The sequence below is a fragment of the Dicentrarchus labrax genome, unplaced genomic scaffold (genome assembly GCF_905237075.1).
Source record: "Dicentrarchus labrax unplaced genomic scaffold, dlabrax2021, whole genome shotgun sequence".
Taxonomy (NCBI): domain Eukaryota; kingdom Metazoa; phylum Chordata; class Actinopteri; family Moronidae; genus Dicentrarchus; species Dicentrarchus labrax.
Window position 1 is genome coordinate 19,060,847 of NW_026136704.1, and position 13,796 is coordinate 19,074,642.

General features: G+C 41.1%; 1 protein-coding gene across 2 annotated transcripts in view; it reads right to left on the reverse strand.

Annotated features, from left to right (window-relative positions):
- Nucleotides 1–13,796, reverse strand: part of grik4 (glutamate receptor, ionotropic, kainate 4) — a 275,167-nt gene that overhangs the window by 25,883 nt on the left and 235,488 nt on the right. For both annotated transcript variants that reach the window (XM_051397871.1, XM_051397870.1), the window contains exon 12: nt 5,971–6,078. In XM_051397871.1, the coding sequence (XP_051253831.1) occupies nt 5,971–6,078 (108 nt within the window). The remainder of the gene's footprint in view (nt 1–5,970; nt 6,079–13,796) is intronic.

Consider the following 13,796-nt stretch of genomic DNA (forward strand, 5'->3'; position numbering starts at 1 on the left):
TCATGACTGTAAAACTATTCTCTAAATTTCCAGGTTGTCCAGGATGCATGGGAACCCTGTCGGAGTCAGTCAAGTTTTCAGCCAGTTAATGACTGTATGCACCAATCTATAAACATAAATCTGTCCGTCTCTTCATTAACTCCTTAAAACAGCCACACAGGTCACCTCACTGGCCTAAAATCAATGTATGCTCATATTTCAGCATGCAATACAATATAAATGTTAATTTCACAGCTCACAGACTGCTGAAGCTTTCCAAGCACCGACTTGCAGTCAAGCCAGACCGAGTCAGACGTTTTCACTCGCATTCCAATTTCCACAACATTATTACAGAGGTTGGCTTTCATAGACATTTTGTACATAACGTGAGCCGGACCAAGGGACAGGAGAGACATGAAGAAACATACAAACCTGATGCTAAGTGCTCTTCACACTGACAGAACAGAGGACCAGTAATGCGCCTGGATGAATGAATGTTTGTGCCCTACAACAACAATTAATTAAGCAAAAACTGTAATTAACTTTCCAGCTTGTTGTTGATTTATGCGTGTGGAGAACGGTAAATGAATTCTATATTTATAACAAATGGCCGCGGCCGTTAGGGAGCTCAATCTCTTGGAGTAAGGCTAGAAAATATTGCCTTTGTATCTTGTCTTCCACCCCTCTGTGTTGACCTGGTTAAGTACAGACTAATAAAATCCGACCTGGCAAACATCCATCAATCACACCAGTAAAAACCCAACAGCAATCAATAACACAGAATTGTTTTTTCCTTTTACTCCTCTGCTTTTTTTCTATGTCATCTTTAGTTTCAATTTGTCTCTCTTTTACTGAGCTCCAGTTGTATAAAATTATGAACCATATCTGTGCTGGGCTGCAAAACAAGGAACCACAACTACGATTGAAAGTTCATATATCTGCTGCAGTTCATCCAAAAAACTTCCACCAAACCCTGACAAAAAATCACTGAAAGAACCACATCCACTAGAAGCCTCTGTGAAGTTGAGAACAAAATCATATAAAAATAACCATATAAAGGTATGAAAAGTCTATGCAGGGGTAAAAAAAGTGCTGTCTTCTATGAAGGCAAAATCACAAGGAACTTCCATCTACCTTCTTTTTGCACACCACAGCAAAACAGCAATAAAGCTATGAGTTTGAAGCCATAAAGAAATGCAGACTTTAAAAGCAGCCTCTTATTTCCAGGCCATGAGGAGTCTGGTTGCGGACTGATAACTTTGGAGGAAGAAGCACACTCTTACACATAAGCAAGTACACACACAAACACACACACACACACACACACACACACACATATACAGACACAGATGCCAGGTGTACTGGTGGGTGTTGTTCACATTGAGCTTCACACACCGTGGTGGAGTTTCCCCCTTTAAAACCTCAGGTTGTTCAAGATGTCTTCACACAACCCTCCTCGCTTTCCTCAACTGTTTTCTTATCCTTAAAAACTTGCTCTCCAGAGCCCGGCAAACTGGCAGCAGAGATATAATTCTCTCACAGGGTTCTGTAGTCCCGTTTGAAGAAGAGCCACAGAAGCTTTGACAATACTTGGGTAAATACTAGGTCATTAGAAAAAAGGCCAGGTCCTGTAAGTTTGAACAGTTTTGTACTTTACAGGAAAATAAATAGAAACAAATACAAATACAAACGCAAGCACACAGACAATATTAAGAAATGGGGACAGATCTTGTTTCTGTGTGTGCAAATTCATGTTAACACACCTCAGAGCCACTGAGTCCCGTGTGCCAGTAAATCTGCATCTGCTTTTATCAGTCGGCACTATGTGCAGTGTTGAATTCTTCCCAATAAGTATGATATGAGAGCGCTCTGGGAGGGCAGTCTGCTGGAAAACTGAGGGAATGACCTGAGAGTGATGTAGTTGGAAGAAATGCCTCTTAGGGACTTATAGCAGGTTTCAGTCATTAACAAGAAAAATGCTTCTTAGGTTGGGACTTAAATATTGTGACTGTATGATGGCAACAAGCTGGCAGCAAAGAGAAATATCCCTACAGGTAAAGCTCTGCTCCATTTCATTTCTTTCAGAAACGAGCAAAAACAAGCAGTCCTGAAACCTGTGAGCAATGAGGGTGGGTAGTATTTAAGAGCCTAATTAAATGAGTGATATATTACCATCCAAGGCTGTTTAATGATTAGCTAGTGGCATAATAACCACGAGTATTTACATGACCGACTGAAAAATATCCCAAATGCTTGACATAGGCTGTGTGTGTGTGTGTGTGTGTGTGTGTGTGTGTGTGTGTGTGTGTGTGTGTGTGTGTGTGTGTGTGTGTGTGTGTGGATTGGGTGGAGGTATGGGGGAGTTGGAAAATGCTCTACACATACTGGTGGCTTTATGCTCAGATTAGTATTTTCTATTTTTCTTTTATTTTGTGCTGTTGTAGTTTCACAAAAAATCAATGATTCTTGTTTGTTTGTGTGCATGGTAGGAAGGAGGGAGGGAGGGTTGGTGTGTACAGCCTGATTTATACTTCTGCATTGAATCGGCGTACAGCATAGTCTCGTACTCTAAGTTGTAACCTCCATAGAAATCTAACTACACATCGAAGTGACACAGACCGCAACTTTGATTTGTCTGCCTGGTGTGTGTGTGTGTGTGTGTGTGTGTGTGTGTGTGTGTGTGGGGCATTGTCAGGGAATGGGAGGCGACTTGTGACAAACCCAGATGAGTTCATAATACTGTTTGAGAATCCATCTTCAAAAACACACATTCTAAGACAAGTGTGTCCTCTCTCACACACACACACACACACACACACACACACACACACACACACACACACACACACACACACACACACACACACACACACACACACACAGACAAACAGGGATGCTGCCCCACTCTATCTGTACCCTTGTATTCCCCCGTCCTTTTCGTTGTACAGGAGGCGGTGTTTCAGTTTCAGTCGCCATTGTTTGAACACAGTGACACAGAAACCCTACCACCAAGTGCTACGTATAGCAAGTACAAACGGTGTAGGCCACTTGCGTAGGCAAAGGCAAAGGCGCGATGTAGAGCCTATGTTACTATTATTCTGCCTCATCTAATGTAAATATGTATGGTTGTGGGAGGTGCATTTTTAGGGAAAGTGTTAGTGGTTAATGGTGGTTAGCTTTCACACATATGTGAGGGTGAGACGTGGAATGAAACTAAAGCTGAAAAAAAAGATGGTGTGTGTTTGAATGAGTGTTTGAACCTCGCTCTGTTATGCTCTCAGCTTCAGAGCCTTTGGCATGGATGCCGGTATGCTTGTTCATTGATGCACCTTGATTCCAGTTTAACCTTAGAATCACAAACTGGGTGAAAGGTCTCCTCAAAAAGTAATAGGATGTCTTTTATTGAGAACAAATCCACTAGCTCCACATGGGATTAGAAAAAACTGAAAATACAGAAATGAAAACAGATTACAAACAACTGCATTTCAGAACAGAGGGACCCACACACGATTTAGAACAACACAACCAAGAGAATTTTATCTCAAGGATATAATGAGCTTTTTCTATTACATCAGTGTGGCTATTGAAGGTATAAAGACATTATTTCACTAAGACCTAAACAGTGCCTGTAACAAACTCAATCAATGATTACAAACACATGGCTTGTGGCCCAGCAGTAAAGTGATAATCAATTCTTTCCTAAAGCTGTTGGTGAAATTGAAGACGATGGCCATGTGTAGGTGTAAAGAAACTGCCCTGTAAAGGCCAGGTGAATCTGCACATGAACACACAAACACTGAATGTACACACACAAATGCTTGGAAGAGAGCATCCATAAATACTGTAAGTGCTAGTGCAAGCACACACAAACACACACTGTCTGCCAGGCCAGTGCTACAGGTAAGGAATTTCTTATGGAGGCTTTCAGCTGTGGCTCATCTGCCGCCCACAAGCGAGATAACAGCGACACAGCAATCACACCATGATGAATGAGCTGTGATAGGCACTGAAAATTGCTCCTTGGTGGCTTCCGAAGTTTGGTCCAGGGACTCTATATCTCCAAAGTGAAATCAAAGCTCTGTGCTCGGCCAATTCTTTCTTTCACACCCTCTTTCTGTTGTGAAAACATTGTCTCATTTGTACTCCCCCTCAACCCAAACACACACACACACATCTCCATCCTCCCCCTCCGTCCCCGTGCCCTTCCCCTCCTGTGTGAAATGAACCATTCCATCTGAATCCCAATCAGTCTCAATGAGACCAGTGACTTGTTCAGTAGCGAAATATGGCAATATGTCCTTCCCTCGTTCCCACGGCTCCGCGGCTGATAAGCCAGCCACTCAGAAAAACGCATTGGGGACAATTGTCTCTGCTTACAAGCTACTTTGTGTCTTATCGTCTGATTCATCAATGGGGAGGAGGAGCTGACAGGTTTGTGCGTGCGACTGTCTGTGTGTTTGCGTGTGTATCGAGGGATGAAGAAAGACATGAAACACACGCAGCTGACTGGAAATCTGAATGGTTTTATGTCGTTCCAACATGAATCCGTTCATCACCTCTGATGTTCTACAGTAGCACATCAACACACAGAATCCCCATCAAAGCTACTGAAGGCAGCATTATATACTTCTCACAAAGTTTTTGGAAATTCCTGAAACATCTGCTCAACTAATTAAAACAGGTAGGCAATTAATTGATGAGCAATTAATCACTGTTAAGAATATATTAACTGTGCAAAGGCTGCATTAGGCATTAGTTCCATTTGTGTTTCAGTGGCTGAATTTTTAGGACGTTTTTATCAAGAAGCAGTTACAGTGAACAGATACGTGAACAGCTTATGACTCACCCCTGTGCATGTTGATATGCTAATAAATAATAACCAGGAGTTCTAGCTGACATATCTGTAGGTATCTGTAGGCTACGGGGCTGAATATGCTTCAAACGAAGTGCCTGTCAGATTGTCAAACTGCATCTGAAGCACCCACCACACACACCTTTCTGATGTCGAAAAAAAGTCTGCAGGTGAGGAAATATTCAATATTTGAACTTCTCTCTTAAAATCTTTTTGATTCTTTTCAAAAGTACTTTTATCTTTTTCGGTATGAACAACATCATGTTCAACATCATAAATGCTTTCACCATTATTCCTATTCTGTTTTTACAATTCAACGTGTCCAGACTAAGAAACTTTTGGAGAGAGATTTGGGAGGCGCATGTGGCCATTTGGAACAGCTATAAACATTTTTGCTGTAAGATGAAACACTGTACAAAGTACTTTGATTCAAGCATATTGATAGCCCTTTTCATTAATACAAGAATGAGATGTTTTAGGTGCCATGCGCGTTTACTGTCATCCAATTTGTCCTCGGATAAAGTTAAAGTTATTACGCTTTCTCATTTGAATTAAATAACAACAGGCAGGAGCAGTAATTCTGAGTGACAGTATTGTTTCCCTTTTTAATCTTATTTAAATAATTTACTTGTGTTTATTTAATTTATGATTCAGATATCCAATTTACTTAGGTGTTGCTGAAAAAGAAAATAGCCAAAGCCAACCTTTAAAATAAAGCCTTCATTGAGGAAAAGCATTTTGTATTTCATAAGCTTTTAAGGATTCACAGATTATTAATCATTAACATTGCAGGAAGTTGCTTAAAAGATGCATTGCTTATAAAAAGGTAGCACAGTGAAGGGAGCTCAAAGGATCTATATTTACTACAGAGGCTGAGAATGGTTGGCACGGTAAATTATTAGCTCCTGCTGATGCACTGTGATGTAGCCTCATCTGAAGTACTCAGGGCAAAACAATCGCGCAGCATCAGTTCCTCTGATCCCAAGAGGACTGAGTTTGGATCTGAAAATACAAAATGGGCTTTTGATATGGTAATTGTCTGTCAACCACAGAATGTCAGCCACATGTAGATCAGCCCAGGAGCTGAGCTAATAAAATGACATGGACTGCTGCTGATGTGTGCATACAGTGGTACTTACTAATATTGTCGTGATGGTAAGAGTAGTGTTGAAGAGGGTGTCTGTCACATTGATTGATGGAAGCTTTCTCTCCATGGACAGTCCATCTTCTGAATGCCACAGGCCAATCTGCAGAGAGGGAACACACACACACACGCACACACACACACACACACACACACACACACACACACACACACACACACACACACACAACCACACACACACACACACACGCACACACACACACACACACACACACACACACACACACACACACACACAAACAGATCAGTCACTAAGTCCATCAGCTGGAAAAGGCCAATAGAAACAATCTTAGTGCTTAATTGCCTCCTTCTTTTCTAAAGGAGAATCAGTATGACCTTCACAAAAGACAGCGTAAGACAGATGGAAAGCAGTGGACAGATCACCACTGTCTGTGAGAGGAGGTGATAGCGAAAGTTAGCGAGACTGCAAGCATAAACGAAGACAACATGCGTGTGGCTCCTTTAGGAGCGAACACAGGGCATGTGTTCAATCAGAGGCAACAGAATGCATTCATTAAACCAATTACCGGCAAATCCTGTGGCGCAGAGCCACATTCTCATTTTCATTACAGCTCGAGTGGGGATTCACACCTCCACCTCACATGGCGTCATTCCTCCCATCCACTTTCAAACTGTCTCGGTCATCTCCTGCTTCGTTCATTTATTCGCTCGACCCAAGTTTGTCAATCTCGAACTCCACAATAACAGTCTCTGCAAACATGAGCATTTTGTACATCTACTTTGCCTCTTGCTACTTTCAGATACACTTCTACATTTTACCATAATGGCATTGACAGGAAAAGACCTCTGTGATTTGTATGCTCTGACCTTGACGGATTTACAAGGCTCCTCTAATGGTTGGGAAAATACTGCAACCCTGAGGCTTATTAAAATATGTTCAAGTGCTACATAAAGTGAAAAATGTAAAGTTGTTCAGTAAAGTGTTTTTCTTAGTTTTTACATGACAACAGAGCTTTGACTTTCCCAGTTGCTATCAATTTACTCTCTACCTTTGCTGTGGCGTGCAATGACATCGTTATTCACATTTAAAATTGCAATGCATCTTTTGCTGGTGATTAAATGGTAAGAGTTATGTGAACACGGGCAGAACTATCAGCAAAACAATTTTCCTTTCCTTATCTTGCAGCTTCACAAGCTATCATTTTATTTATGCAGCTGATGCAGAAACACACACTTTCGATGTCAGTAATAAAAGGAGCAGTTGCTGTGTGTTTGGCAAAGAAGATAACCTTAAAATAAATCAAGATCTTCTGTTTATATTTAATATATGAGGATATATGAGTCATCCTGCTAAAAACAACCTGTGAGACTCACTGAGAAAATAAAATGACAATTAAAAACCCTCTGATTTTGGTCATTTACATTCAAACTCTGTAGTCTACCTCATTATGTAAACATTGCCAGACTGCAGAGAAATAATATCCCTTTTCATAATAATCAACCTTCCTCCATTATGAATATTATATAGTAGGAGTAAAAGAGAAAATATAGTCTCTAATTTATGCTTGATAAATTGTTGGGGTGAGTCAATCCATGTCCCTGGAATGAGCTCTCTGATTACATGTTGGAAAACCTTTAGGAATATCCTCGTTGGTTGGAGTCAGACTGGAGAGAGAATCAGTGATTGAAGTTTGATTGAAAAAAAGAGAAAAAGAAAAACTAAAGTAAACAATGCTCTCTAAGCTTGGTCATAGTCTGCTTCAAGGCTAAATTGCCAAAATTCTCAAGAGATTTCAACCCATTCATGTTGATCAGTGGCTACATTTGGAAGCAGTTTAACCACCATCCTGATGCTGGTGATGAATTCTGATGTGAGATCTAAAAAAAAAACAAAAAAAGGAAGAGAGAGAGAGAGAGAGAGAGAGAGAGAGAGAGAGAGAGAGAGAGAGAGAGAGAGAGCTCCCGGAATCAAAGATTTCCTTTGAGAGTATATGATCAAAAAGATCTTTGCTTCCATTTCCTCTGGTGTACTTGTTGGGAGAAACAGCACCTTGCTCACACAAATAGACTAGCGCTACCCAAACCCCCTGAACAACACACTCCGCTGATGATGGCCTCAAGAAACAGAGAAGGCGGAAATGTGAACATACTGTAGGAAGACGCAAAAAGAAAATAAAGAAAAATATATGATGTTCAGCAATCAGCGTACACAATCAGTTGTCGGAGCCTGTGGAGGTTGTGGGAGGTGGCCGTCTGTGGCGTGGCTGGGCTCAGCAGGTGTCACCAAAGGTCTGAGCATGGGGGTGACTGAGAGGGTAATGGGATGGGGTGGCACCGTTACTCATGCCCAGGAACAGGAGGGGAGGGAAAGGGGCGAGAAGGAGATGAGGGAGCTGTGAGCAGGAAGGCAGAAGAAGCATATGCTGGCGGGGAAGGAACTGGCCCTTTGGTGGCCCTGCCGTCAACTCTCTTTGTGTTGGGAGGGGCAGAGCTGTACTGATTGTGAGTCACTTCGACTAACAGGAAGAAAGATGTATACATCAGCTAATGTAAGCAGGAACGCACACTCGGGAGAAAACACACCGTGACATTTATCAAACAGACTGAAAACCTTTAATGTTGTAATTATTCTTTGTAAGACTTTAGGCAATAAATTACACTTTTTATTATTGATTAGTGCAATAAAAATAAGAGGCTACTCATTATATAGCACAAATGGGATGAAAAGATGACAACAAGTGTCTAAATGTTGGAGAAACCAATACACAACAAATTAAATAGATAGATATTAATCAAAGCACAAGTTGCCATTAATATGATGGCCAGGAAAGTAATCAGTAATCTTACATGTCATTTCCCTTTTAGAGCATTTTGTATTAATTCTGTAGGTTGTGCAAACTCTAAAGCAAAGGGAAGCCTAACCATCGCATTAATCCTTGTGAAGCAACAGCATTGAACCATTGCATAAAACCTCATTATACACGCAGCACAACCCGAGAATCTATTAGACTCATAAGCTTTTATCATAGAGGGAAGAAGCTGCAATTGCCATACACCAGACTGTGTTTGTGTACAACAATATAAATAGCTGTAACTTGGTGTTTCTCATTTGCAGTGTCATTAATTTGGTATTTACACTGCAATTACAATAAATAAGTACTGTGTCCTAGAACCAGCAAATCTAGGAAACAAATTCAGACAAAGTTCAGACTTTTGAGGAGTGCTGTGCACTATTTATTTCCCTAAGAAACTTGGAGGCGGGAGGAAGAATAGGGTATAATAAGAGAGAAGGGAATTGGAGAGGAGCAAACGGAAAAGACTGAGAGAGAAATAGAAAGATGCAGGGGAATGTCAATCACTTACTCAATAGGTGCGGTGAGGCTGGTGAATGGAAAGAAAATCAATGAGAAAGTATGAGGAGCAGCCAGCTAGGGAGGCAGAACATAAGGTGGAGAGAACATGAGAAAGAGACAGCAACTGAGAGACAGAAAAAAAACAGAGAGAGAGAGAGAGAGACAGATAGATTTTATGTGAGTGCAAAATAAAGAGAAAGAGCGAGAGAGCGAGGAAAAGAGAGAGAGAAACACACAGAGAGAGATGAAGAAAGTGACAACAAGTGGAACAACGCACCCTGCGACGGATTACCCGGGGTTCGTTCTGCAACCTGGAATTACAGCACGAGGAAAAGATTAGGGGGGCTGCTCACTGAAGCATCAGGATTGGCTGATTTTCCTGTCAGAAAAAAGCTGTGTCCAATAGGGTGTGGCGATGACTGCACAGTGACAGACGCATCCATCATATATGAGAGAAGCAATAGCTACCATTATCAAGCATAATGTCATACAGCCCACTTACACCGAGGCTAAAGCATTCAGGTGTCACGGCGGTGCAAATGAGTCTGATTCGAGGACGGGAATGTGTGTGTTTCTGGCTGTGTACTTGTATATGTGGATATCTGTTTGTAGCTGTATCTTCACGGGCCTCTGAGGATGGACTTTTATTGCTCTTATAGCAACATTATGCTATCTCAGCTTGATGAAAATATGCTGAAGTAGAAGCAGTTTCTACCTATCGGCGGACATTACCACAGGTTGAATCAGCAGCCAGGGCCCGGTTAAAACAAAACTGAGGACAGTTATATTTAGAGTGCACCCACTCTGCCTCACAATGATCACATTGTTCAAATGACAAGCAAAGGCATTGTATTAGTGTGTGTTGGTGTGTAACTGTTATGCATGTTTTCTCTACGGAATAGTGAGTGGGGAAAATGGGCTATCTTTTTACAGAAGCCCTCTATTGTATGACTCATCATCAACAGGAATGAGACTAATCAGAGTGGCGCCGTAGGCAAACTTCAGGGGCTAGACAGATACAGGTGGTGGTGTAGGTGGTTGGCAATACCATACAGTAAAGCGAGGCTTGGGTAAAGCACACAGTCGTGACTCTAGAGCTGATTGAAGAAAAGGAGCTACAGACTTGTCCTTGTGGTATTATCACCAAATTCTTTGCTACTATTTCCTGCTGGTCAAGACACCTCTAATCCCTGTAAGTGGAGAAAAGCAAGCGTGGAAAAAGTTGATCTGGTTACGCTTTTAAAAGCTGTTGTTTCATAACAGTCTAAACTGTGTTTGTAACGTCCGAGCACGCACAAATACATCGTGTTATTTTAGATCTGGTATTTCATCCCAGAGCTAGTCAGCACAGTCGTTATTTGGCATTATAGTGTATAATGGCATTGCTTATGAGCTCTGGGTTGAGGAGAAGGTTGTCAGCTGTCAGAGCAGATCTTCAAAGCAGAGCTGCATGTTCTCCAAGTGCTGTATCCCCTGTTGAGTGCACAGCAAACAATGGATGCCCTTGCAGACGCAGTCCCAGCTCTGCCTGTGTACCCCAACACTACTGACTGTCCAAAATGTCTTCATCTCTAGCGACCATGTTAATGGAGACAAACTCTAAACACTGGGGGACACAGCAAGACTTTCAGGGGTGTGTTCCAATCCTCATCGCTCATTACATCCATCTAGTCCAACTCTATTCCAGCTTGTCACTCTTCTGGAAGTGCAGTAAGAAGACATGAATTGCTAAAACATTAGGGGTCATGACTGTCTGACATGATGTGACAACATTTATTGCATGCAACTAAAAAATGACACCACTGTCCAAGCACAAAAGCCTGCTTTCATTTCTGAATATAGTATATCTCGAAGATTCCACAGCAAGATGTTTAGTACTAAAACCTCCACCTGGGAAGCTAATACAGTAATAAAGATCAGATCACATGAGTAATCTCCTGCTTGGGTCAGTAGCTATGACTGGGGTCAGCTACTGTAGTTACTTTTTGCTTGACGATAACGCTGTATGTGTTGTTTGTTGTTTGAAATTCTGCGTTATTATCGTTTATATCTTTTAAATTTGTCTATACATGTGTTGTTGTTTTGTTACATTACTCCCCTGCATGGATTTTATGGAAGCCAATGTTTATACTGTACAGTGGTTTGTTGACACCTGTTAAGCTGTATTGTAATAAAAATAAAATAATCACAATGAACGTCATATTAAATGGCAAGACTGCTGGGATTGTGAGTATGAATCTGTCTGCAACCATAACAGAGAACAGATAAAAACAATATCTATAAGGTTATAATGCAGCTATGGTTGTTCTGCAGTTACTTTATATCAAGCGTTTTAGTAGAGATTCAAGGGTGCATTTCGCAGACTGATAAAAACAGAGACACAGAGGCAAAACTTGCAGGCACACAGGCACAGAGGCACTCAGGCACACACACATAAATTTGCATGTACATGCATATTACACACATACATACACTCAAACACTCATACATACACACTCACACACACACGCCCAGCCAAGCAACACGTACACAGTCTCACCCAGCCTTGAAATCCGTTAAGACTGGGGGATCTTGCAAAACAGCTCATCCATTCTGCTTTTGATCTATTCCCCATCTTCAGCCTGCAAAGTGCAAACTGAGAAAAACAAAAGAGGAAAGGGGACTGTTGTACGTCTCTGAGAGACCAAACAAAGGAGAGAACTAGAGACACACAGAGGATGCCCGTGTGTGTAGACTGGTGATGTGAGTCTCTGCTTTGGCAAATTCAATATGAATCTCAATATGTAGTCAGAGATACATTTGAACAGGTTGAAGATGCAGTATGATTCTATTAATTCCTTATTTGATCTTATACGCTGCTATTAGTTACAATTCAATATGGTTTGCTTTGACTGGTGCCATAAAATGTGTGTGACATACCCATAGGTGGAGGCTCACAAGCCAGTCTCTAAATGCTGCTCTCAGAAGAGACTGTGGATTTTCTCCTGGCTTTTGCAGAAGCACTCCAAAGTCTTTAGGGTGGTGACATGCAGAAGTCATGTGTTAGTAAACACTATCGTAACCCATACTGTTGCTCGGGACATTAATTTTTAATATTTTAAAAAGCTCTTTCAGTGTTACAAAGCAATTCTCTATATCTTCAGGTTTTTATTGCTACGGAGGAGAATGGGGGTGAGCATTGTTTCAGGTGAGGCATACATTTGTTAACAGTCATTCTCTCCATCATTCAAGCAACTATCTTGCATTTAGAAATCCCCAGATGATTGGTAGGCAGGGAGACTGAGCGAGACTACACGAGATGTAACACTGATGTGTTTTGTCTGAACTCAGGGAAAGTCAGCTGCATCAAACCTTGCCTTTGATCAGCTTAAGATTTCTTCCAAGGTTTGAACTTAATCTTGGTCAAGATGCAAGAAAGAATGTGAAATGTACAGAGGTCTTGGGGGAGAATGTGTCAAAAGATGACTAATATGACTTGTAAACAATGCTGCCCAGTCTTTCCCCCAGTCCGTTACATTTAAATCAACAGCCATATTGTGCAGCTGACACAGCCTCAACCACTGTTGCATCCCTGCTGAAAATGACTGTGTGTACAAGAGAAAAAAATGACCAAGTCAGATTGCATTATAAATAATATTATAAAGTATATGAATGCACAGGTTGTACAAGACTTTAGACCCATTAACGATATGCCACACATTCTAATTATACTTCAAAAGCAATAAATTAGATTACATTTATGACTTGTGATTAGTATTCATCAGCATTTGAGAAAATGAAATGAGAAGAAATCTAATAAAAGTGAAAAAGAAAAAGAGTCTTTTGCTGCAGACAAGTTGTTTCTTCTCAAAATTCATAGCTTCTCTGACCTCCAGGACTGTCTGCAACACTCAGGACATTTAATTCATAACAGAGGCAGCTTTGTGTGCAATAAACTGGAGGAGACAAAGCTGCTCATAAACTGATCCACGGCTTTGTGACTGGGCATTACTGACATTTGCAAGAGAGCATGTAGCTTTTACTTTGTAACTTAACTTTATACAACAGTTTCCTGAGTCCGAACACTTTTTCTTAACCAGGTTTACATGGTGATGTGATAAAAAGTAAAATCAGTGTACACTGAACAGAGAGCATCGCTTACACCAGAGAGATTAGAGCAACATAAAAGAAGGAGCTACCCCAGGGAGGACTGAACATAAAAAAAAGGTTGTTTGAGGAAGTGATAGAAAAGAAGATACTGAATTCACACTTTTAATTTGAGCTTCCAGGCAGCTGATTCCAAAGTCTAAATTCCCTGCTCGAAAAGCATAGAGCACCTTTAGTCTTCTCAATGAAATGAGCAGAAATGGAGGAAAAAAAAGATGGCACATAAACAAGGTGAAAGAGAAACCGTGTTGAATGGATGATCCTCAGAAGTGAATGTTGTCTGACACGCTGCAGCATCATGCTGAATGAACTACGCACGCAAATGAACATAAACATTCAA